This window comes from Crocodylus porosus, unplaced genomic scaffold (genome assembly GCF_001723895.1).
Source record: "Crocodylus porosus isolate Cpor-Errol unplaced genomic scaffold, CroPor_comp1, whole genome shotgun sequence".
Lineage (NCBI taxonomy): Eukaryota > Metazoa > Chordata > Crocodylia > Crocodylidae > Crocodylus > Crocodylus porosus.
In genome coordinates, this window is record NW_017728947.1 from 21412553 (window position 1) to 21440083 (window position 27531).

A 27531-nucleotide genomic window follows, 5' to 3' on the forward strand; every position below is an offset into this window, starting at 1 on the left:
TCACATTCCTGTGGGATGCTCCATCTGCCCCACCATCTCAGCGTTCATGAGCCACCTGGTATCTTGAAGTGTGTAGAAAAAACATTTAAAGCTGTGTCCATGTCTGAATTTTCAAATCTTTCCAAATCTCTCTGGATCAATTCAGAGGGTTCTGATTCAATTCTGAGAGATTAAAGGGTCTCCTGATTTTATTCAGATTTGGAGATTGGCCATCAAATTGAGCTGAATCTCTGCTGAATTTAATCAGCAGCCAAAGCTTCGCACAGCCCTAGTATAATTTTCTGGTGAAGATGGGCCAAGTTTAGGTATCTATTGATTTTATTGGATCACTTTAAAATATCTTGAATAACATATTCTTCAATAGCATCCTTCCTTTTGTATTGACTACCACCCAGCCCTCCCTAAAGCACTTCTTCCATGTTATCAGCATTTATTCTCAGCAAATATAAAGTCACCTGGAAGATGAGGTGTTTTAGACTAGCGGGCCATCTCTAAGCTACTTATACTAAGCTTTGCCCCTTTTGGTTAACCCAGGGTCTGTGATTTTTTTTCATGTATGGCAGATAGGAATCAAATAAAATATGAGTCAGTAATGAAGCAGGGTAAAACATCTGGAGATGCTAGCAGGAATTAGATCCACTTCTTTTAAAGACTGAATACATTATAGCTGTGAACACATAACCACCAGCAGTCCTTGGGCACATCTACATGTGCAACTAATGCGCTTGAATTTTCATCGCAGAAAATTCAGGCTCATTCAAGTGCTGTAGGGCACACATCTAGACTTGTGCCTCCGTCGGGAACAAATTGCCCCCGACAGGAGCAGTCCAGTACAGGGCTGCTCCTGCTCTGCTCTGCCCCCATGCAGCAACCAGTGGGAGCTCTAGTGTTGCCCAGGTGCCAGCTTCAGAGCTGCAGGGGCCACGGGGCCCAGTCCTGATCCCCTGCCAGCTACCTGGGGATCAGGAGGGTTCTGATCCCCATGTGGCTAGGAGAACTATCCCTGCTCGGTGGGGATGCTGCCTGCCAGCCACATGGGGATTCCCATTGGCGAAGACAGCTCTCCTGGCCACATGGGGATCGGGGCCCTCCCAATCCCCATGTGGCTGGGAGGCAGCATCTTCACTGAGGGGTAATGGCTCTCCCAGCCACCTGGAGATCAGGTCCTGACCTGATCTTCATGTGGCTGGGATGCAGCAGTCCCAGCTGCCAGGACAGCTCTACTGGCCACATGGGGATTGGGTTGGGCTAGCACAGCTCCCCCACTCCATGTTGGGGCTTAGTCAGGCAGCAGCAGACCCCAGCAAATGCTCCTCTTTAGCATCTACACATGCACTACTGTGCAGTAGCTAATGCATTTTTAATCTAGTACCTGTATTTCCTGGTACTAGCAAATGGCACATTAGCCTAATTTACTGTGTATTAAGTCTTGTGCATGTGTAGATGGTGGTGCTTTACTGAGCATTAGTCTAATGCACAGTGGCTGCATCTACACAAGATGCTAACTGCGCAGTAGCCTAATAACACTGTGCAGTAGCATGCCAGGTAAAAACCATGCTAATACGCTACTGTGCAGTAGTATTAGGCTATTGTGCAGTAAGCATCACTAACGGGCCATGAGTAAGCGCTACTGCACAGTAGTGAGTACCGCACATTGATTTAGTACTTGGTTATCCAAGAACTAAACTTAATGCGCAGTAACTATGGCACATTAAGGTATAGATGCGACCAGTAAAGTATTTTATGTAAATATGCCCCTTGCTTGTGACTTTAAGTGCATTTCAGAGTATTAGAAAACGGCTAATGCCGCTTCTTTCCTGTCTTGGTACATTAGTTGTCATAATTTCCTTCCTCAAACTTTTAACTTTTGTGATAAAGGAGAAATGAAAAATTAAAAAGAAGTTAAAATATGTTTTTGCTCTGATCAATTTGTTCTCATTGTGCACTTTACTGTACTATTTAGTATGTGCACTGCACTGTGCTTTACCACAGTTCTTTTCTAGTAGTCAAGTACACTGGTCTAGATGTAAAAACAGGACATTTTTCTTTTCCTTCTTTTTCCCCTGGGAGCTGAGCCCCTTAGTTCTGAAACACTTCCTGTTTTAATTCATAAATCAAGATTCTTCATTCACTGTACATCTTGACAAATAAAAGCTTTACAATGAAGGCTTACTAGAGAAGGGTATTTTTATTGTAAAACTTGTATGATGCATAGGATTATACATTAGTGATGTGAATTTTAATTTCTGCACTAGATTTTTCAACAAATAAAATATGGAAGAATTAGAAAACATTGAATTTAGATAGAAGCCATGAAGTTGGAGATAATTTGTACTTATACATTTTAATATCATAGTTTGTGATTTATATATTTATCTTTGTTCAAATACTTCATGCAGTTTTTCTACAATTTTAGTTTTGCAAGTATCCTCCTGTACTATGGTTCAAAGTAATCAGTCATTTTTATTAGAAGTAGACCATATGATGTACTTTTTTAAAATAAAGGATACTGCAGATAAGATAAATTGGACCATCATAACCTGAAAACTGAATACACATACAAATTATGAAAAGTAATACAAGATGCTATTTAAGGTTATAGGGAAAAATTTATATGGCTGTGAACCAAGCAGCAACTTTGCTGGCAACTAAACTATCAGAAAGTAGACGCACACATATGAAGTTAAGGATGCATATACATCTTCAAATTATTTCCTGACTTGCACACTTGACTATGCAATCTTAGTATTCTCCTAATGAAGTCTTTCAGAAACAACATGATCCTATTGACCTTAGTAGGATGTGTTCCATTATTTGTGGATAAGAATGGCAACAGCACAAGATACTCATTAGAATGATTAGGCTGTTTAGAGAACTCTGTAGTTTAAGCTCTGCTGACTCCTTATCATTTAAAAACAAACCAACCAACCAACCCTGAAAGGTTAAACATTTTTGGTTAGGTGTACAGCATAGCATTTGGCCACGAAAGAAGTAATCGGATTAATTTTCTACACTGTCTTCAAATTAAGATAAGATACTCTCAGTGTACTCTGGGGGATAATCTCCCTTGCACTCTATTTCCTTTAAATGCAAATATAATTTAATAAACAAATTTGTGGCTTGTAGTTGGTTAGGGCTTGAATATCTGTTTTTGTCAGTATTGTTTGGTAGGGTGGTGGTCAGCACTCCCTCAAACATTAAGATGGACTCTTTCTGCCTGAAACCGAAGAGTGACCATAATATACAATGGAAGTCATACCTTACTCAGATGCGTTCATGAAGCCAGCTCCTTTGCCCATAGGTTAAGAACCTCCATAGAACAGCTGTAGTTCTATGGAAGTGCCATTTTAAATTAGCTTTCAGGTCTTCTCCAGTGCTGGACTATGCTAGGGAGGCATTGCTGTGAAAATCCACTCTACAAACCCCAAGTACTAGTGTCAGGTCAAGGTCTAGTTTTTGGCACTCAGAATGGGCACGGTGTGTTTTTATAGTGCTGTTCCTTAGTATGTAGCCTGACATGCTCAGTATGTTCTATTAGTAATCTGACAGGCAGTTTAAATCTTAATTTAGTCACTATATCATATCTGAGTTTACCAAAAGTCCAGTAAAGGTCCACCCCCACAAATAAAGCAGCTGTCTACACTCACCATTTAATCAGCTTATGCTGTACGATATGTCATGTTGCTGTAGTTGTTATCCAAAACCAAAAGAAAGTAAATATTATACTAGCTTTTTTAAAATGATGAAAATAGGAAGCTTGCACCAAAGTCCTAGCTTGGAAAATTGTCAACTTTCTAAGGGTCGGTTAACAATTACCTGTTCCTTTAATAGTAGTAGTTTTCTGCAAAGAAGAAAATGGAGGGAAAAGCTGTGGTATATATTTTTCCTTTCCTTCCACAGTATTAACGTTGTGGCTTACCATGTTTTGCTACAGTAGAACACTAAATGGATGGCCATAATTCAAGGGATAGAAGAACTTAAAACAGGCAAAAGAAGTTTTTTTCAAAACATTTTTAAGTGCAAACTATTTTGAAGTAGTGATATTGCTTGCAGATATGATTTTAGCCATTTTTAAAAATCATCTAATGCAGTAATGCTCAACCTTTTTCCCCAATGGGTTAGATGAGCGCTTCTCAGTCTATCCACAGGCCAGATCCAGCTGGTGGTCTCAATCTGGTGCCCGGAGTGGGCATGGAGGGCACCATCTTGCCACATAGAAGGAGGTGAGGGGCAACCCAGCCCTGCAGGAGAAGGGAGTGCCTAGGCCATGCAGGTAGGGAAGGGGGTGTGAGTCAGCTCCAATCTACCACACAGGCCTTGAGGTTTGGGAATTAGGCAGAGGGGAGGGTGGCCATTGCTCCACAGCTGTCAAATTTCCTAACCTGTAGGGAAGCCTGTGGGCTGCATTTGGCCTGCAGGCTGGAGGTTGAGCACCCCTGATCTACTGCTCTTGGATTCATAAAATACTGATTACAGTTGCACATGCTTGATTTGGTCAAATCAAGTCCTTTTTTAAAGTAGTAAAATGGTAATTGCAACCATCTGAAAAGCAAAAGCCCATAAAAATATGATGCCCAATTATTCTCACTGATGTCTTAACCCTTCTGAGAAATGAAGCTAATTACACTCAAAGATAAATTATCTTCCTGGCTTGTTTTTGTTTGCTTGTCAAAAGAAATTGTGCAATATCAGCAAAAGGTGTATTTTGTAACTGTTAGAAATCATTGTAAAATGTATACAACTGGCAATTTTATTAGCAAATACTTTGCTGATCTGCATACATAATCAACAAAACTGGCAGTCCTCCCCTTTTCCTCAAATGTACTGAAGTATCATATTTAAGGCTTATTTTTAGTTTATGCTATAGTACATTTACAAATACATTATCCAGTATAAAGCAATTAAAATATGCTTTTCAAACTAAAAGTGTACAATTCTGATTATACTCATCGTTAATCATGTTTGTTCCTTTACTTGCTAAATAGCAAAATTCAGTAACTTGCTATGGATCTCAAGACATGTCAAGTTAGCCTGGATCTACCACATTAAATACTAAATGTATGTATTGTTTTTAGGTCAAACCAGGACTTACTACAGGTTTGTGTTATGAGCAGAAACCTTGTGCGACGTACAAAGCCAACACACCAATTTTAAATGAAAGTTCATATGAAGAGGAGGATGGGGACACTCAGAATAATTTAATAAAAAATCAAATCAAGGAAATAGAAAAGTTTTTGGATATGGAAAGGCTCCACCGATCTCGTAAGAGGAAATATGAAGAAAATACAGATGCAGTGACAGAAGACAAAACAGATATCTAATTCACTTGTCTGAATATGCTTAAAATATGTGAATTAGATTTGGAGAGGTCTTCCATTGGAAGTATAGAACTACATATTTTATTCTTTGTGTAAATCTAAGTTACAGACCTCCAAAGTTTTTTGTCTTCCAAGTGTGGATGTAATCCTATTAGAATGGATTCCCTATATTTTTGCAACCAAAGTCCTTGTAATAGGTCGTAAAGCTGTTGCTAGAAGTTAAAACATTGGTAAGCAGTTTTATTTACAGCTGTTAACTGTAATTGTCAGTATATATGCAGCTCAAATCCTGAAAAACCTTAGCTAGAGGACTTCCTTGTTTCTGAAAGCATAACAATCAAATGACACAAACAGGTTTCAGAATGAATTGGTTACCTTGGCTTTTTAGGATAAATAATATCACAGACTGCCAGAAGAACAAAGTATGCTACTCGTATGCATCAGGTATTTTAATAGAGAGCCAACTACGATGGATGCCGATTCTTAGACTAAATATTGCCTTTTTGAAGTGTATTGCATATGTACATATATATGAGGTATCAACAGTTACTTCAACAGAGTAAATTTTTCTTTATCAAACTCGTTTTCAGTTCTGAGTTTTGGCAGAAGTTAAGTTTCTGCATCCCCTATAATTTTTTGCATCATCATCCCTTCCCTACTACAATCAAACAGGGAAAGGATGACCACTGACATAACCAACAAGAATGAAACAGGCTATTTTGTGCACTGTCCATTATTATTAATAAAAACTGTATAAGTCAACACAGGATGTTTTCCTATTTTAATTTTATTTTTTTCTGTAGCTCGTTGTCTTTCAAAGTCACATTTCTTAAAACCAAATGCAGACATGAGACAGAAAAGTTCACAATTGTCAAAATAATTTTTTGAATGCTTTACTATGATTGGAAAATTTGTTCAAAGTGAATAAAAACAAAACATTTAGGTATCAGAAAGACTGAGGAGACTGTTCTTCACTTGATTCAAATTTTGTTTCCAGGTGTTAAGTGTATCATATAGCTGTTGCCACTGCTGCTTCCCAAAAGTCCTGTGTGTGCTGTGACTATGGAAGTAAAACAAAATTAAAAAAGGATTAACAAACACCATCTTTGCCAGCAATGCCCACCTAACATTTTTGTTTAGCAAATATCTAACTAAACACCAGGGTAAATAGAGGTAAAAAACTAATTCTCTCTATATAAATTGAGCATGGTAACATGTCTTTTAACACTCTCTCAAAAGCTTCACCGCACCCATTACAGACTTCTGTAGTCTTCCCCAAGTATTTAAAGCAACAAAAGTCATTAGTATTCTTGTCACTGATAGGTCATTAAATGAAATGTGCTGGAAAATAGGACTCTTTCATTAAATAAGCTAATCACATTCAGTCTGAGCTTTAATAAAATTATGATAAATAGCAACTATTTAACTACAGGCAACTGATAGGAACAATACCTTGCTTCTAGTTAAAATATTAAACATATATTAAATGAAATAATAAAATACTAAACTGTTCTGCAAAATGCTGCAAAGAATTAAGTCTTACCTGACTACTACTTTCCTCTGTGTCTGATCAATTTTGCAGTATACCATCTTTGTCTTAACAGCTGAAAAAAGCAGACTTGTTTTTTGAATGATATTTTTCCAAAAAGCAAAGGATATTAAATAGCGTAAAAATCTTTAAATGAAAATATATGCTAGCAATAACTTGCTTGATGCTATTTAGCTATTGGTTACAACAATCCGGTAGGCAGAACAGCAATGACGTAACAAAATAAAAGCCAAGCATGAATCTTATGCTTTGGTGCCAATCTATTAAAGCAATATCCTGTGCATTTTTATGAACTCCTCTCCCCTACAAAACACATCCTGTTTTAATGACAGCAAGCAAAAACAGCTGACAAATTAAACTTGCAAACAATTTATTAGTTCCATAAAGAATTACTTGAAATACAATTCCCATCATTGAAAACAAAACAGTACTTAAAAGCCAACAGTAGGGCCATATCTTTAAACATGAAGTTTTACAAATTAATTTCAAAATAAATCAGAAATGAAAATTTGCAATTCTTTACACGCATAGCTGGTCTCACCAACCTCATATTGCTCACGTTTTAATATGTTACAAAGCTGTGTAAAATCTGGCTAAATATTATTTATATTGCATTATTAAAGTTATATATGCCTTTATAGTTTTTGAGGTTTATTTCCCACCAATGTAATATTCAAATTACTTTTGTCCTAACAATAAGAAATTAATTTTAGAACAAAAACAAATCTCAGGGAAAAGGCCCTGGTGTAAAATAGAGTGAAATACCAGTGCTTACCATCAATAACAAATGCTTCTACATCATCAGCCCCAATCTGAAGTTCCTGTTGCATTGTGTCAAATGAAATTTCTTTGTTTTCTACTGCCATCCCCATAAAAGTAAGTAATCTCATTTTTGCCATATTCTGTTCATGCAACAAACCTGAACAATAGAACATCTATGAAATATAATGCATGCTCATAAACTATTAACAAGTTAAACTATTTTCCATGTTCTTTTTACTACATAAGCCTCAGCATTATTTCAAATTCACTTTACATCATGTACATCAATGTTTCTTATCTGGCTTTATCAACACTTTTATAAGGTAAAATGTTATTTTTATTTCTGCAGAATATCTTAAATATTTTAGTAATGTGCAATTTATTCTGAAAGTGCACAAAAATTTCATGAAAATGCAGAATATTATCTAGACCTAGGATTCTGTTGAATAAGTGAGAATAAGCAGTTTATATCTCTTTGAAATTTAAGGATGTAAAGTTGTCCCCAAGCCATTAGAGCAGTGTCCCCCAATATGAAGGCAGGACATCCTTAGAGCAAGGCAATACACATTTAAGTGGACTACTAAGCAGAAGAACAGAATAATGGAGCAAGAAATCATAACTGACTGATGAAGACCAAGTTTTTCCCACTACCATATGATCCTGAACTCTTGCCCCTTATTTTCTCTATCTACATCCATACCACTGTGGCTTTGGTAGACTGTTCCTTGAAAACGAATTCTCCTAACAATAATCTTTACAGAGTACAGTTGTTTCCTCCAAATAGGAAGTATTTCTATTATAGACAGCAACAGTAACAGGGTCACCTGAAATAATGCCATTTATGTGCAGAAATGATGGAGAAAAGGGAATGATCTACCCATCTTTTATAGCCCTCATCATCAAAGCATGGGAGTGCCTTTCAATCTTCAGTACATTTCTCCTTAGAGCACCCAAGGGAGATAGGAAAGGGCCGTTATCTCCACTTTACATACTGACAGAGAGATGAGACAACTTGCCTAAGATTCTCCATAGTGGAAATCTGGCAGAGAATGAAACTGAACTATGGTCTCATACAGAACAGGTTAAAATCCCAAGAACTACTAACGACTAGCCTAGGGTAGAATGGCATCCCCCAATTCTCTCACCTTATTTGGATACTTATTCATAATTTTGTGTTGTATCGTGTTTAACATAAAAATCTAGAATTGACATACGAAGTTCCATTAAAAATTAACTGGAATTGCTTTGTTCTAGTAGGACAACATGGATAGTAACACTACTAAGGAAACATTCAAGTTTGGAATTTATAACAATCATACACTAATAGAAGATCAGGGAAGCACATTAGTACAGGACATGTTGTGCTAATTAGCAATAATTATGATGCAGGCTCTATATCTGGCACAGATTCAACAGAAATGTGATCATCATAACTCAAATGAATGAGGAGCACCAGCAACTGTAGCTAACTGGGTTTAATGGAAATCTACAAGCATCAAAAAAATCAATTAGCGCACATTAACCCTAATTAACAAATGCAAATGAGATGCTGATTAACTTTCTGAAGCAAGAAGGTTGCTGATAACACCAGATTAAAATGTGGACATGTTAGGGCGATGCAGTTGACACAAGATAATGCTACTGGTGGCCTAAGTTGTCAGCATCAATAATGCAACAAATTGTAACAATCTGATGCCACCTGTAGGAGCCTTTATTCAATAGCTTTGGTAAAATAATTTGATTTTTATTTAGTCTTGATCTGAAAGAGCACAACTAAAGCAAATCCTATATTAGCAGTTATTTTAAACCTACTGTTAAAATATTGTTAAAAATATATTTATTAGTATTTTCAAAGTACTATCTTGAAAACAGAAACAAGGTTTTTTTTGTTTTGCTTTAGATAATTTTCAGAGGAATAAGTTTTAAATATTATCTTTTCAAGTTTTGCTCGGAATTTTCATATACCTTTTCATTATGACCCTATATCTTTTTTATACCGATCACCAGTTTTAAAAAGTTTTAGATTAAATTTGACCAGAAATGCTTGTTCACATTGTAATCTAATACTGATTTAGTACCTATCAAATGCTTTTTGAGACATTCTTTACACAATTTTATGACAGTGATTAAGAGAGCAAGAAGTGAGAAAACTTAAAAAACTGAAACAGGTTTTACTCTTAAAATATTTTAACAACACACAAGTTCTATTATGGACCAGCATATGCTTAACATACCCCAAATCCCCATGTTTGTAGATTTCACTTTAAAAAACAAAGTTTAATAGAGTAAAAATGAAACAAGAATAATGCCATCATATTAATGGTTAAGCATAATATGGAGGTAATGTGGAACATCAGGTGTTAATTAATGTTCTCTGTTTAATCAAACAACATCCTCAAAACTGCATATTCGGCAATTATGTCTAGAAACAGACAAGCAGCATTTATTGTGAAAGTTGCCTGGAAGTTTTTTTGTCCCACTGAAGTAATCACGATTCTGCAACGTTTCAAATATGCATGCAAAAGGCTGTGTCCTATCCTACATACAAATTATAGCTCTCAAACAGCAAGTTTTGTCCACAAAAAAACAGTGATGCTTCCAGTTACATCATTTTACTTTGAATACCTAAGTAGCAGTTCCTTAAAATCCTTAATGTATTTATTCTTAAAATCATACCACAACCCTTTGAAGTCAAATGACAAGTGTTAAAGACTGCATTAAACTTGTTTTGTTTCACAAAACTATAACACTGTTTTCTCAAATACATTCATTCAATAATTCAAGTGTCATTTCAAAATCAAAGTTATAAAAAAAGTCTATTTTTTATGGAAACATTTATTCATTACCAATATGTCAAAACTTAATACAGTAATAAAAAAATCTGCATCATTGAGCAATTTCTGCATTGTCACTGACCCCTGTCCTAAAAAGCTGCAATATAGAAAACGTAATTTTAATGCATGCAATAGCTTATGAACCAGTGCTCCTTTGAAACAGTCAATTACACATCAATGGGGGAGTGTCAAAGTGTTAATTACTACTCCTTTTTTCCACAGTGTGTAAATAAAGAGGGTGCTGACATTAAAATTCCATCACACAGCTTCATGCCATGAAACAAATTAACTGGGACAGAATATGGTTTGCTAGGTCTAATGCACCAGCAAAGCACTAAGCATACACAAAAATATTTGCATCTACTTTATCTTATTGTCTTCCCCCTTGTTATAGAGCTATTTGGTAGAGTTAAATCATTTAAACAATAAAAGTGAAGACAGAAGAACTCTTTTCTTTGGGTTATATTTAGCACTCTAGCAAGTATAGGACTGGTAGCTTCTACAGGTTACAGTGAAAACTTGCTCATATTGTTTTGGATAGAACTCCCCAGTTCAGACTAACCCAGCACACCAGTCTTGTCAGTTAAACAGGAAACATTTATACTGAACACTGAAAAACCATTTGGGACTGATCTTCATTACAGAGGGCATGTCTACAATAACCGTAGCATGCTACAATGACCACATCAACTATGCCCTGCCCATCTGCTCGTCCGGACATGTGCCAAACCCGGATGTGCACAGTTAACACTGGTCATGGTGTTCCTTTACAGCCACATTTGAGACCTGTCTTCAGTGTTCCAGAACAGCATTTCTTAACCCATGGGTCGCAACCCAAAAGTGGGTTGCAAGAATATATGAAAGGATTGCAAATAAAGTTTAAAAATGGAGTCTCTTTAAAGGAGAAAAATATGGGAAACCTGTGGCTTTTCCCTTTCAGGCTGACAGAATCCTGATCTGCCGCCCCCAGGTCCTAGCTCCACCATGTGTGTGGGGCAGTGGTGGGGCTAGAACCTGGGGGCAGCAGATCAGGAGTACGGACACTGGATCAAGACTGGCTGTCAATGTCTACAAATGGGTCCTTGTACAAAAAACGGTTGAGAACTACTGTTCTAGAGAATAACTCCTGAGGATAATCCTAGAGCAGCTGCACCAGCATGCTTCTGAGTTTGGAGCAGATGAGGTGGACAGGGCCTGACGGAGTACCCCAGATGCAGCACTGCTGTTGTGGTTCAGTCATGCCCCCCATTCTGCTGCAGGACTCCATGTGTCCACTCTCAGCTCCCTACAGCAGCAGAATCCTTCTACAAACAGGGTAACATCACCTCAGAGGCAGAAGGCTTCTGTTGGCAGCTACCAAAGCACATACAAGGTACTAATTTCTTATAAGTTTCCACTGCTAGAGATCTTTCCAGGAGAGGAAGCAGTACAGGCATTCAGCCTGCAGCCACTCATCCCCTGCTCCCTGTGCCTTTCCCAGAGCAGGGTAATCCCTGCCTGGGGAAAATGTGAGGAGAAATGAGAAGCAGTACTGCTGGTCCTGGAGGTAGAGCAGGGGAAGCAGCAGTGGGGGGAATGACTCCCCCGACTTCCCCACACTGAAAATCCTGCATATGGGGAACGGGAAGAACAGGGCAGCAAAGCCAGACTGGTCCTGTGCAAGAATTTCTCCTGCAAAAACTTTCACCGTGCAGTTGTCTTGTTAAGATAAGGGCTTAACTCCATCCCCCAAAGCCTCTATTCATGTTTTATGGTAATCTTAACCCATTTGTATGTCTAGACAAATCTTGCTTTTAAAAGCTCAAATTCTGAGCTAGCACTAGATATCTTTCATCTAGTCTTATAACAATTAACCTTAGAGACAAGTTTAGCTGTCAAACTACTTCATAACTCCCTCCCCCACAATACTTATTTGTTGTAATTACATGGGCTTGTATCTCCAGGTTATTGGGGGTAAAGATACTTATAAGCAAGATGTCTGCGCTCAGGAACAAAAACATTCTGAATCTTACTGAAGTGTTTAACTAATGACTACACAGAAACGTCACAAACTAACATGTCAATTTTCAAATCCTTGTGTATATTGAAGTGTTGCATAATGCTGAAACATAGCATCAGGACAGGAAATAAAAGAATTTTATAGCGTCTGCCATTTCATTTACAGTACTATAAGGCACTAAGTGAAAGGAAATATTTTGCAAAGTGTTTGACATAAGATCACAAGTCAATCAGGACATTGGGCTCAGATGCAGTCTGACTACACATGATCTTCAGTGCCATCTCTATGTACAAATATCAGTATGTTCTTAAGTATGGAGCAGCATAGGGAAAAGTGGGACACTGATATTTCTACAACAGTTCTCAAAGTGCAGACACTGAGAATAACAGAATGAGGCAAGGCAAATTTTAATATGAAATAAATTATGGATTAGTTTTGGAACAAACTGGGCATGGAAACTCAGGTTTCACATCTAGTCAGGAACTGAAGCACTGGATAAGAAATGCAATCATAAAGCAAGCAATCAACCAACCTAAAACAACAACTTACCCAGCGAGTCAATGAAGTCCTTGTTGTTCTGGTAAAACTTTACATAGGATGCTAATTTAGCACTTACAAAAATGGTCAAAAGCTAAAGAGAAGGAAGAAAATATTAAATATGAAACCAGTTAAAATATTTTCTAACTTCATTATATTTCCTCAGAGTACGTACCTCACATTTCAGCATTTGCACTGCATACGAAAACATTGCTTAAGGAACAATTCTAAACGTATTTCCAAAATGCCAACTGGCACTGAGTAAACAGGAACAAAGTTGACTAAAGTCAAGTTCTGCCTCCACGTAATGGTAACTCCCACTAACTCCAAAATGGACCATTTGTTTAGAGCTCGTTTCTCTATGCACTCTCTGAATTCAGAGCACTTGTGCTTATGTATTTGTTGGCAGAATCTGAAACTTCACAACAAAATTTGCCAAGGCAAAGTACACCTATTTTAGCAATTCTCTGAAGATACTCATGTTATTTATTTACTTACTGATTCAAACTTTAAAAAAATCCTTTGCTCGTGCATCTCTTGCAGGTCAATGGTCATTGTTAGCGTATAAGACAAAAGTAATAATTCAGTTTCAAAACAAAACAAACAGCACCCTCCAGAAAACAGAATTACTTACATCATGGATAAGTTCTCCTTCCAAAAATTTGACTGGCTTTAAGGCAAGAAGATGGTCGAAAAGGAAGGTAATTGGATCCTTCAATGCTCGCACAATACATCTAGTTGGGAAAAAGGGTACTCTTATTAACAATATATCTACATTAACAAACTGTGTAAATATACTTGGTGCTTCCATAATACTTTCAGTAGAATCTCAAAGTGCTTTCATTATTAATAATCAATAGTGTGTAACACCAGAGGGAGAATCAAAGTATTTTAATGTCATTGTAAAGATAGAAAAACTGAGGAAAAGAAAGTCTGAGTAATCTGTCCAACATCACAAAGGAAATTTGTCAGACTCCAGATCACAGCTCCCAATGTTATGACTTAGCTATGCTTTTGGTTTTTATTTCCTTAAATGACTTTTGCTTCTAAAGATGGATAATTTTTACAATATTCCAAAAGTGTCATAGAATGTCAAATGCCTGGGTCAAAAACCTGAATAAACCTACAAATACTGAGGTCCATGATTTACCAGTATGAACAAACTTTGAACAAGCCTAAAAACATTTAAGATTGTTGATGAAAGCTTTTGTTAAGCTTCATGCTTTGTAACAAGGTCTGCCTAGTTTCTTAACCTGTTTTGAAATATTATTTGGCACCTATGGGTCTTAAGAGAGAGTGTGACCTTACTGCATGATGCATCAGTCAGATCTGAAGCAAGTCTTCGCTTCAAAGAACTTTCAGTTTCCATAAACACAAAATCATGCGTTAAACCTTACATGGATGTTCTCATTTAAGAATAAAATGGCTTTAGATTGCTAAAGCTTAATCCTCAAGGATTCAGCTTATGCACACTGACTTTACATCTCTAGTTAACTTGTCTTACCCTTCCTGTGTGTCCCTATGCAGACAATCCTGTGAAAAAAAAATCACCATCTGTACTTGCTTAATAGGGCTTGTCAGATGCAGCTATAATCTCCAAATGTGCTAACTGAATTGAACATATTCCTAGCTTCCATTGAGCACTGTGGTAGGAGCAGAGCAACAGCTTTGTAATAGAGAATGTGATTCCATACTGACCAAGGGAAAGATGTACTTGAATGGAAACAACTCGTCCACTAACTTGTTAGTTCTGTTCACTTCACAGCCTTAATTACTGAGCAAAGTTTCACATCCCTATCTTAGCTGCCAGGCAGAAAACATTCACCCATTTTAAAATGAGGTAACACAGAATGTACTTTCAAATGTACAGAGGAAGTTGCATTAAAAATACTACTTTAAAAGAATATCAAAGTTGTATATTCAGACACAAGAGATTCCAAAATCAAGGCTTGTGACCTTAATGTAGTCCCTTTATGTATGTTACGACAGAATTACATGAAGCAACCTTATTCCAAACCATCCTGAACAGAGAAGGTAACAGTGAACTTACGCATGTATGACCCAAGCTTTTAGTTATACAGCACCTGCAGTAAATGCATATTTGCTTGCTTTTTCTCCAAAACTATTATAACTTAATATCCTTATACAGGGTCTTCATAAAGTCCTTGTGCACAACCTAAGTTATTAAAGTTTAAAAGTGCACAAGGACTTTATGAAGACCCTGTATACCACAAAACTTCACAGCTGAGTCTGTTGGGAGTGGAAAGACACTCAGAAGAGTGACTTTTTATCAAGCTATATACTGCATTTTGAAATAGAATTTGATATAAAGTAACCAGTGTAAAAATATATAATAAAGTAGCCTTCCTCACCCATAAGTATGCACTGACCTGATCATCCCTTCCAACAAAGACTAGCTCAAAAATCTCACTTTAGTTCTGTGAATGCCAGAAAGCAGCAACAACAGAACACCCAAGAAGTTCAAAAATTCAAAGCAATAGAAGCACATAATTTTGGGGGGTGGGGGGGTAGGGAAGAGTCGGGTGGCAGGGTTTGACAAAGATTTTACATCTAAGAATCAGCTGGGTGACTAACTGATCGATACTCATTGTGTTCAGCATACAATAATGCAACTGTTGAATTACAAGTCATCTTTAAGAAAACCCCAAAATTTCATATTACCTGTGAGCATCAACTCTAGCCTGGGAGGCATTATCCTCTGTGTAACTTCCCAATAGTTCCACCATTACTTTTGCTGCAGTATCACTACAAGGGAGGGGGGAAAAGGTGTTACTTCAGAAAGTCTGAAAAATAATTATAACAAGCTACTCAGATATTTAAAACAACTCCATTATGAAGTTATATTTCAAATGAAATCATTCTTGAAGGATATGGATGATCAATTTTAATTGCACTGAAGTCGAGGGGGCAAATTAGCTAAATGTATTCATTCAATTTTGGATTTACAAAATGTTTATCTTCACCCTTCATTTCATTCTCTTAAATTGATAAATTACCTGCCAGTTATGGAAAGCTTTCCTAGCTGGAAACAGCTTTATAGGATTCATTAGAACACTCCTTACGCACATCTGGATCTAATCACTGCCAAATAAGTAGTGCTGATGAGTTTATTTCAAAATGCAAAATGGCACATCTTAAAAAGCATTTGCGGTCAGAAAAGTAACCATGTACAATCAGAACCATCTTATTTAACATATCTGTTCTCCAAGGAGATTCAGAGCACCAGCTGCTGCTTTTTGTGACAAAATTAAGCTCTTACTTTTTTTTTTTGCTTCTGTAAAACTAAAAAGAGCAAATACACTGGAAGGGGGAGCCAGAGTCTGTTTTGTCACATGATTTAATCCTAGTTCCTTGCATCTTCCCTACTGGTGGCGAGTCACAGAATCAGAAATAACTAGAGGTGCACTGATATATTGACTGCATATTGGATTGGCACCAATAAAAGTAAAATTAACATTAATCAACTTTTTTGGGCTAGTGTACCTGATAATGTCACTGACAAATATAATATGCCTTCTGGCTGCGGCCCCCACACACGATGTGCATGTACGCAGCCATATGCATGCATGTGGCTGGGAACGCAGCCCGGCAGCGTGGAGAGCAGTGGCCTGTAGGTAAGTCTGTAGAGGGAAAGGGGCATCAGGGGAAGAAGGCATGAGGGTGGGGGAATGGAGAGTCAGATCGAGGCTCACAATGTGAGCAAGTGGGGCAGGGAGGCTGCCCAACCAGGGTAGTGAATGGGACTCAGGGCAGGGAGCAGGATGGAGCCACAGACAGCCTGGCCAGAGGGTGCAAGGGGTTGGGGTAGGGAGAGAGGGGGCAGCTCCCTGCCGCTGTGCGCGACCCCCAGGGGAGGCATGGCAGGGCATGGGTGCTCCAATTTGTGTGCAGGGCGGATGCAGGTGGCTTACTGTGGGCTTTGGATTCTCCACTCTGCTGCCTTTCCCTTGGGAGCCCCACACTGGCTGCATACCCCCTGCCCACCCGGCAGCAGTGGGGGCAGTGAGTTGTGCCTCCTGCTGCCAGGCAGGCAGGGGGTGCGCAGCTGGCACAGGGTTCCTGGGGCAAAGGCAGCAGGGTGGAGCGTTCCAAGCCCAGTGGGCAGCTCGCATATTCCCTTGACCCGCTCAGCTCCAGTTAAAAGTGTCCCTGAACTCAAAAATAGTGGCAGTGGTGCTTGAACTAAAGCTCATTCAAAGAGCTTTCATTTAAGTATCCTGGATACCATTTTTAAGCACCAGGACGCTGATCCCCTGGATAAGCCACCCAAGGCTACCCCCACCCCACCCCACCCCAGGTCCTATGCACCACCCTGGCTGGGCAGCTCCCAAAGCCCCAGCCCCAGCCCTTCCCTCACTATGTGGGGCCTTGATCTGCACCCCCTTGCCCCTTCTCCTCCACAGACTTACCTGCAAGGAGCTGCTCTTCACGCTGCCTGGCTGCATTCTTATAAATCAGTTATTGGATTGGTATCAGCTGAAATGGCTGGTTAATAACCAGCTATTGGTGTCAGCCAAGAAAATCTTCATCAATTCAGCCCTAGAAATTACTCAACTATACTTTGCAAGGACAGCTTTTAAAAGAAAATTCTTTACAAATAAAGTGAAAAGCAACACAGAACTCTGTGACAATCTACTGATGCTTCTATAACACCATTCCACCAGGTGATAGTGGAGATACACAAATTACAAAATGTCTGCAATACCCTAATGCCACTGCAGCCTACAAAGAAGACTCAATGAACAAGTGTGTAAGATAAGGTTTATGTTCTGTAGCCAGTTTCAAACAACAGGTGTGGAGGGTAACCTGCTCCCTGCACTCCAGTGAGGTGATACTTGTTTAGCTCAGTGACAGCACTCTAAACAGCAGTGCAGACTATTTTATTACTCATAATTTGATTAGAGACACTTTCAGCCAGTGAACTTAGACCAAGCAGTTTCTCTCATCTCCTAAGCCGCCAAAAGCTACAGATGTGTTCTTCCCAGCTGGCAAGGCTGCCTGCTTCCCCAACAATTTCTACAATGCACTGATATATTTTCAACACAGCACTCTGCAGCACTTTGTGAAAAATGTGGTGACCAAGATCAAATTAAATCTAATAAATCAAATTATATGAGTGAACAGTCACAAGGAACAGTGTACTGAGAAAGTTTTCATATTTAGTATAATTTTTCAGTGCATCTGATATGCTACCAAATTTAAGTTTGTAGGAAGATGCATCTTTCTAAAGCAGTTTACAACACAAATTTCAAACATTTTGAAGAAAATATTTCCAACTCCTTTTGTAGAAAATAAGGGATTTCCCACTTGCATTTCTAAGAAAGGCCAGAGTTCAAAAGGGTAATTACTCTTAAACTCCTTCCCCTCCAATTTTCATACATCTCAGTATCAGATGCTTAATTCAGCTTCAGTGATGCAAATTTTGTTGCTGGAGGTTGATGGTGATATATATGTTAGTACTTTACAAAAGCTTTCTATTATGCCTTGTATCATGAAGACTTGTATTTATTTGCGTGAGCCACCTTGTTCGAAAAGCACCACTTCCACATCTGCATCCAAATACCGAACTAGATCAAAATCCAATGAGGACAAGAAAGGAGAGGGGGGAGGGGGAGCAGGAATAGAAGAGAAGTTAGGGAAACAATATACAGGGATTTAACTAGGATATGGAGATCATAAGTTACTTCACATTTTTAAATATTTGTTGGGAGGGCAGGAGGAGAGGGGAAAGAATACAGCTAGTGATCTTGCAAGAACTGTACCTATGCTGAGTTCTTTCCAATGGGAAGAAGTTGCAAACACTCTAGAGTACAGGAACAGAAATCAAAAGGATCTCGATAAATTGGAGAACTGAGCAACCAACAACAAAACAGTGGATAATTGGCTAGGCAAAGTGCTGCCAAGAAAGATCTGAGGGTTACGTGGATCATAGATGCGCAAGAACTAGTAATAAGATATAGTCACCAAAAAAGGAAATGCAGTTTTGGGCTGCATTTACAGGAGTACTGTATGTAAGATATGGTAGATAATAGTACTCCAGCTAAGACCTAACCAACACCAAGAACTGTGCACAATTGCACTCTGCATTTTTGGAAGGATATAGAGAAACTAGAGAGCATCCAGAGGCAAGTGACAATGATAATAAAGGGTTAGTATGCACACTATATGAGAAGGGTAAGAGAATGAGGTATACTTAATTTGGAGAAAAGGAGATTAAGGAATCACAGCGGTTCTCAAGTATTTGAAAGAAGAGGGAAAAAGAACTGCTCTCTCTTCCCAGAGAGGGCAAGACACAAAGCAATGGGTTTAAACTGCAGTCAAGCAAATTTTAAATCAAATTTCAAAATATTAATAATAAAAAAAACTTCCTAACTTTAAGAACAGTAGAACAATTGAACAAGCTGCCCATGGAAGTTGTGGAATCTGAGAGGCTGGATAAGCATCTATCTGGGATGGTTTGGGAGGAAGAGCATATCCAGCATTTGTGGAGATTGGACTAGCTGACTCTTCAGGTCCCTTCCAACTCTGTGATTCTATGGTCAGAAGATGCCTTACAGTTATATTCTGCCAAAGCTAGAAAAATGCAAAGTACAGAGGCAGGCAAGGTACAAAGCAGCACTGCAGAACCTCCCCAAAATGTGGCATGAGAAGCAAAACCAGTAACAGGAAAAACAGTCTAATTCGCACAGATCTCAGAAACGTGCCTCTCAGGTATCTACAGATGTTTTTTCAATTCATTACAGAAAGTTAATATTTTCTGTCTGAGGCAGCCAAGATGCTTTCTGAATATTAGGAAAAGGAACTTTTCATAAGAAAGTAGCTAAAATAGTTTTCATTAAAACAAAAACAAACTTATTGTGGGGAAAAAGGAACATGCATGTTTAACATCTGTAAAGTAACTTTCAGGAGCCACAGGCAGGCAAGATTCTTTGAGTAGATCTGATATCTTTTATTAGACCAACTGAGTAGTTGGAAAAAAGTTCTTAGCAAGCTTTTGGGCGCAATCACCCTTCTTCAGGCACAGGAAGTCTCTGTTGTTCTGAGACTCCAAGGAAGTCTTCAGGAGCCACCTGAACTTGACTGTGTAGTCTACAGCTATATATTACTTGTATATATTAATCTCTCCTACAACTTCTCATCTCTTAGGAAGAAAAGTTGGAATTAAAAATCTGTGGTTCTTTGAGGCACTGGCTTCTTCATTCCCTTCTCTGTAACTAGACAGAATAATTGAAGTATGATTTTTATCACTTATTTTCTCCATTCCCATCTATCTTCCCATACAGCTAGATCTAGTGACATTCCTAAGTGCTAAGGCTGGAATGCTGCTGTGAGTTTCCCAGAGTAGTGCAGATAGTGCCCATTGATCCAGGAGAATGAACCAGGTCAAAGGTGCAAGGGTCATGCCTTGTTTTCTTTCCCCTACGGAGAAGCAAGATGCTCTGAAAAATTGCCCAGTCCACTGCAAACCCTGCACTGCTACAGATGGCAAGACCCTTATGACAGCACTAATATATCACAGAGTTTGCAAATGATTTTTTGTAATGCTTAACTTAAGAATTCAACTGACAACTAGTAAATAAAAAAGTCCTTTCAATATCTACAATGCCTTTAGCTCAAGGGTTTTGGTTCTTCTCCTTCCCCAAAATTAAAACAGAAAAGTTATGCTATGCCATGCCATATGAGGATTTGATAAGCAGCAAAGCTAGAAAATGGTTAATTATTTAAATGATACAAGGATTCCAATTCAGCTGGCAGAAAGAGAAGTATTTAGAGAGCAGAACTGTAAAAGAATATGAACTCAGTGCTTTCACAAAAAATTCATAGTGGATAGTATCCACTGTAGGAGTGAGTCTTTTGCTAATTTCCATTATTTTTACTATCTAATAGCTGTCATCAGGGCAAATCCATCCTATTGTTAATGGTTAAAAAGATAAGAAACTGTATATTGGCACATATAGAGCAGCACTGCATCCACCTTGGTGTTTAGTGCTGAGCAGGCAAGCTATCCCTTACTGCAGTGCTCCCCAGCAGGATGGAGAGGTAATATGCCCATGTGCACCTAAATACAACAATGGAGTGTTAAAACCAGACTGGAAAACAGGAAGACTGTTCCTTATTTAAATATGAGTGACAAAAATTTGAGGGTTTGTCTCTTGTATATCACTTATTATTCAATATCCCTGAAGAACTGTGCTGGCTTACCCACTACCAAGAGCTACTGTCAATTAACACTAAAATGAATTTGCTAACAAACTTATGTACAGAATTGCATAGAATTTTCATTTGCCAAGTTCATTATATCAACGATTCTGCTTATGATCCAGGACCATATTTTAAAATAGCTCAGCAGCCATTTTATTAACATTAATTTATATGTCTAAGGCAAAGCTTTGTCTTAAAGGTAATGTTTATATAAGAGGCTGATTGTGCTAGCTTTGATTGATAGACCCCTGGTACCATTAAACAACAGAGATAGCACTGCCACGCACTAAAACATCAAAGCTCCATTAAATAATAAACTTGGCATAATGTTATACAGCTTGAGGATTAACGTTTATATCATTTCAAGAAGAAAAACAAAAGTTTTACTTTTTTTATGTTTATGGCTCACAACCAATCCACTACGACTTTACCACCATCCTCTCCTTGGAGAAAAGCATTTAACTTAAAGAGTTCTTAAAATAGTTATTTGAGATGTTGTAAAAATATGCCCAGTGCATTAGTTAAATATTTGCTTCAAACCTTACACAATGTAACAATTTAAACCTATTAAAAATTTTTAGTCTGTATCCTTAACTCCATATACCTTTTCTTGCAGTCCACCAGTACATCATATAGCAGTCTTAGAAGCGTATGCTTTTTTTCTGTGCTGAGTTTCCAATCAGAAATCCATTTTCGAACCTGTATAGAAAACAATTTATAAAGATGTTTTGCTTCCCTTTGAGAAATACCTCTTAGAATTGCAAATACTGCCCGCTTCACTTCAAGATGTTTAGCAGGAGGAAAAAAAGGACGGAAAGGACCTACCCTACAGATCTTGGTTGGATATTTATCCTAATGCCCAGAATTAGAACTGCTGTGAGGTGAAGTCTCCAAATCTGTGCTTTGTCTTCTTAAGAGGAAGGGATGGATATACTGACCTCTGCCACCAAAGCAAAGGACAGAGAAGTGATGCCCTAATGCTGCTCCAGCTCTCACCCTCCATCCCAACCCAACAAAGCAACACGCAGATCCTGTGAGGTATTTAACATAAGGGGATTATTACACACACACACACACACAGCTTATAAAGAACTTTTACAAGATTAGACACCTATGCTACAAAATTTGCCTTTTATTCCAATAGGGCTTGGCACCTTTCAGCAGCTGAACCACTGTGTATTACTTCTAGATACCCTTTCATAAGAGAGGAGGCATGTTTAACAGAAAATAACTACTGACAACCAATTCATTACCTGATCTAGTTCAGTTGGAATGTACTGAATGGCACCACATGATGAGGCCACTTTAAGAAGGCTGCAGTAGACTGTATATCTCACAGGAGTGTTCTTATCCATACCATGAAAGAGATTGCTCAGTCTAAATTATAAAGAACAAGAATCATTTAAGCCTAGTGAGTATGGCTAAGTGTTAATGAATGGTCTGCACAGACAAGAGTACTATCATATAAAATTTAAATCATTGTACAAACATCACCATTTCAATTCTATGGCAGATTTTAAGAGGTCACAGTTTCAGAGTGCCCTCCGTCAAAGGATCTGGAAGCACTCTATATACAGTGATTAAGTTAGCTACACAACAGCCCAGGGAATTAAACAGAGAGCTCTCATTCTTACAGAGGGGAAGGAGGAGGCAGAAATTGACATTGCCCCTCACATACTCAACAGAAGCCAGGTCCCACAATTTCTCCACCTTATCTTTTAAACATAACAGACACCAAAACATGAGTCTCTTGAAAAAAATGATTGTTTTGTAAAATATTTTGTTCTACTGGCTTCACAGGGTTACTTACAACTGCAGCCTGAGACACGGACGCTCGCCTTCCCGAAATTTCACCAACTTCTCACAAAGACTTTCAATCAAAGCTTCCTGTTTGTCAAGCTCCAGGATAAGCAGCAGAGATACCACACTGTTCATAACACTCTCAACATCTACACACAAGAGAAAAAAAGCAGGCATCAATTTAATACTGCAAACAACAATCATAATTAAGAGACAATTAATCCTTTATTGCTGAAGAAGAGCTCCTGACATTGATGCTTGCTTTGTCTTAGCAAGACATACAATAAGAGTGCAAATCCAGGAAAGGATTTAAAAATAAATAAATAAATTCAGCTATTTATTAGACTGAACATCAAATGTGGAGAGACACCAGTGTTTCCACTGGAAAGCATACCATCATATAAAATTTAAATTGTTGTTTAAGCGCCACCAATGACAGCAGCTCAGGGTCACCCAGTTCTCTGCCAAAACATGATTTACTTTATTTGATTTATATGATGCTCTACACAAAAAAGGCTCAGGGAGATTTATAATAAAAACAGATTAAAAAAATTAAATAGTAAATGGCAAACCAATCCCCTAAAACTGGGGTTGTCAACTGGGGGGTACTTGAGAAGGCCGTAGGGCAGGGGTGGGCAATTATTTGGGGCGGAGGGCAGCTTACTGAGTTTTGGCAAGCCATCAAGGGCCACATGACAGGCAGCGAGGGGCAAATAAACATTCATTTTCTAAATTTTTAGGGATCCTGCAGGCTGAATAGAATGGGTTGGCGGGCCAAATCTGGCCCGCGGGCCACATTTTGCCCACCCCTACTCTAGGGGGTACATGCAGGCAGGCAGGGACAGAGAGCTGCCATGCACTATCCTGTGATGCTGGGCAGGTGCTGCCTGCCTGGCTGGACCCAAGGGTAAGCTCCACGTTCAGCTGCCTGCCACCCCCTACCTTGTCACTCCCCACCTGCCCCATGTTCTGCTGCCGGGGGTACACTGATCCGCATCCAGCTGCCAGGGGTACACCGATTCAAAAAGGTTGAAAACCCCTGCCCTAAAACTAACCTCAAATACTTCTCAACCTAGATCAACAATTACCACGCATATGGATAGAAGAGAACTTGATCTGTGACATTAACTGATGCCCCACTTTTGATTCAAAGGAAGCCAGCGTACATTTCAAAGCCTTTGTCCCTATCTTAAGAGCACTCAGTAACTTATCAAGACTGCCTTAACTTGTGGATGAGGAGCTGGTCAATGCCTGCTAACCAAACCCAATGGAACCTTATATCATAAGAGTCCATCTGATTTCCAGGACACAGAGCTTTCTCTGGAGTCAGTCCCAGACAGTGGAACACAGTCTGACAGAAACAAGTATCAGTAAGTACATGCTTATTTTTTAAAAACTGCTAAAAAACTCTACCCTGAGAGGAGATAAAGTTAGCTGCCTGTGAAAAATGTTATTTTGTGTAACAGTATGGAGAGGCCCTCGGTCTTTCTACAACCCTCACCACCACGAAGTCTAAGACTGGCAATGAAGGTGTGAATTCATGTTAAATTGTGGTGACAGTTTTGTGCCAAAACTACATACATGACAGAACAACCAAGAGCCAAAATCCCTGACCCAACCTATTCTCACAATTCTTAATTTCAAATCCACTGATGTCCAGTAAGACTTGCTGGAGCATTCCCATTTATCAGGTTAATCTAACTTTAGAGTGCGCTTAATTCTGACTAATTCTTCATATGTGGATGTCACTTAGATGCAACAAATCTACAGCCAATATTGAATAAAATCCTATGTTTGGAAGGGTGAAGATCCATTTAGGGATGAATGACAGCATGATAAAATGGAGAATGACAAAAATGGAGAGTAGCATATCTAGTGTGTCCTCTCTGAGGATAACTGGGTACCCCCTAAAGTCCTCCTTAGCTTCACTATAACTGGCATGGCAGGCTGTGGTGAATAAAATGTTATCTTCAGAAAGTAACGTATTCTATGCTGATCGTATACTGAATATAACCAGTTCATGTACATGTTTTATGCAGTGAAGGCCGTGGAACAAGTGTCCAAAACTTGCCAAAAGTTATCTGAGATGTTGTTAGTACCAATGACTTATTTTGGCTTCTCCTGTGCATTCATTATGCAGTTTTAATGAGAGGAGGGCTAAGATTAGCTCAACTCCCACAGACCACTATACCATAGACCAAAAAGACTAAACATTGCCTCAGTTGGCCACACAATCTATTTTTGAATTACTACTAGCCAAGGACAGGGTCAGTGTGCTATTGCATCCTTTTCACCATAGGCAAACACCTTTAGTATACAGAAATTTTGAAGTTCCCAATGGGTTTCTTTCATTTTATGAAAAAACTTTCATGTTTTTACATAGCTTGATCCCTTTAAAAATGTAGGGTGGGATTAAAAAAAAAAATCCAGCATTGCCCTAGCTTCGTTCCCATTTAGGTAAATATGAGTTCTATGCAATTTTCAAATAGAAACAGCTAGACCAACACTGAAAATGCCATCCTAGTTTACACTGGCCTATTGTTTGAGTACACTTACTCTCGGTCCATCTGCCCTGTAAGCTTCCCATGGAAGTATTGGGTGTATCACAAGCTCTGTACTTCATCATAATGTTCCTGAATATGCTTGCCAAAAAATGTCCACACCCAGACTTCTAAAGACACAAACCTTTATCATCATCCTTCAGACATACATCGCAGGCTTCAATAATTTGAGCCAAGTCAATATGAAGTCCACCTTCAGAATTCTCTTCAGAAATCTCAGCACCTTTTGATTTTAGGTAAGCTCGAAGTTCTGCCGCCTTTTAAAGGAAGAAACAAATAAAAACAGTTCATACTAGTAATAAAAGCCCTATGACACCAACTTCATTAGAAAAAAGCCTAATTGTTTACATTTTCATTCTCTGTGTGGGTGTGTCAGTGACAAAAGTATATGGACAATATATACTAAAGAAAATTAGTTACTGGTAAGTAATTCCTTAATTTTCTGTAAGAAATGCAAAAACCTAGAACTCTTGGTTCCAAAATGATACCTTTTATTAGACCAACTGAGCTTTCTGTAAAATCCTAATGAAGGCAGTTTGGAGTTTTTTCAAGAATTAGCAAGGTAAATTAAAAATTCGGCGACCTCCATAAACTTATTAACAAGGCTGTCATTGGCAAATCAATAGAAGAGATTTTTCTGTGCTATTTGGCACTGGTGAGGCCAATTTTCAGCCCCATATTTCAAGAGAGTTGTGGACAGATTAGAAGAAATCCCATGGAGAGGGCCAAAAATGTCTGGAGGTCTGGGAAACTAGACTCATGAGGGAAGGCTTAAAGAACTAGGGTTATTTAGTTTGGATAAGAGAAGAGGGGAAAGGGAATAAGTGGGGGGTTGATAACAGTCGTCAAATATGTGGAAAGGGATTATAAGAGATGGAGATGGACTCTCTATGGCTGCAGAGGATGGGACTATAAGCAATGGCCTCAAGCTGCAACTGAGGAAGTTCAGGTTGGAGATTAGGAGAAACATTCTATGAGAACGATTAAGCATTAGCACAGGCTACCCAGGGAAACTGAAATCACCACCCCCGGAAATTTTAAAGAGCAGGTGACTAAGACACTCGCCCGCCCCGCTTCTATGAGGCTGATGCTAAGCTTAGGGGTCGTCCGCCCCCGCACGCGCGGCCGCTAGGGCAGTTGAACCGCCCTCGAGCCCAGCCCCCTCCCCCCGGGGCGCGAGGCGGGGGCGGAAGGCACGGAGCAGCTGCCCCCTGCCGGCCCTCCCGCGTCCCCTCCGCCTCGGCCGCCACCGCCACTCCCCCCGCCGGACGCTCGCGTCCCTCCGGAGCCGGCCACGCCCCTGACCTGGTCCTCCTCGGTGATATCGATGAAGGCCGGGACGCTCATGGTGGCGGCGACCGCCGGCTTCACCGCCTGAACCGAGCACGCCGCCCTCACCGGAAAGAGCGTGTCGCTTCCGGTCAGCTGCACACCTCGTTTCCACTTCCGGGGCACGGGAGGGGGAGAACAGTTCTGACGCTGAGTACCGCGCGCGAGCAGCCCTGCCTGGCGCTCGTGGGCGCATGCGTGATGCCCACTCCTGTCGGGACGGGGCGTGCTGGGGCCTCCCCCTGCCTGAGGTTCCTCGCGTTGGAATGATGCCACGACGTTCCCTCACGTCGTTGGTGCGGCACGTCAGTACTCGGCGCCCCTTGTTCTCCAGTCTGGGTTGCCAGGTGTACAGCAGTTATCGTAGTTGGGCTGTCTTTTCCACCCTACTCTTGCACGGTGGTCCGGCCTAGAGAAAGTGCTCAAAGTGCCCCATAATTTTTGAGGCAGCTCATTGATGCAGCGTGTGCAAAACCCAGGGTAGTCTCAGAGAGTCTTAACCTACTTTTGGGTTGCTGTCTTTTTCGTTGTGTATGTATATGTATGTATATATATTTGTGTGTTTGTGTGTGTGTGTGTGTACACAATGGGACAGGGGGCCAAAGAAGAGGACATGTCC

The 27531-nt window shown here is 39.4% G+C and overlaps 2 protein-coding genes across 2 annotated transcripts in view; one reads left to right on the forward strand and one right to left on the reverse strand.

The window, feature by feature from the left end:
- Positions 1 to 6214, forward strand: part of CCDC73 (coiled-coil domain containing 73) — an 80228-nt gene extending 74014 nt beyond the window's left edge. The window contains exon 15 of the mRNA XM_019551020.1: positions 5076 to 6214. Coding sequence (XP_019406565.1) covers positions 5076 to 5321 — 246 coding nt within the window. The 3' untranslated portion in view covers positions 5322 to 6214. The remainder of the gene's footprint in view (positions 1 to 5075) is intronic.
- Positions 6102 to 26998, reverse strand: EIF3M (eukaryotic translation initiation factor 3 subunit M). Its single transcript, XM_019551788.1, has 11 exons — positions 26889 to 26998; positions 25708 to 25840; positions 23033 to 23171; positions 22476 to 22599; positions 21827 to 21921; positions 15682 to 15765; positions 13634 to 13733; positions 13012 to 13093; positions 7643 to 7786; positions 6862 to 6922; positions 6102 to 6378 (listed from the first exon to the last, which is right to left on the reverse strand). The coding sequence occupies exons 1-11, from the start codon at positions 26928 to 26930 to the stop codon at positions 6258 to 6260; spliced, it is 1125 nt and encodes a 374-aa protein (XP_019407333.1). The 5' UTR covers positions 26931 to 26998; the 3' UTR covers positions 6102 to 6257.
- Between the last annotated feature and the right edge of the window lie 533 nt (positions 26999 to 27531).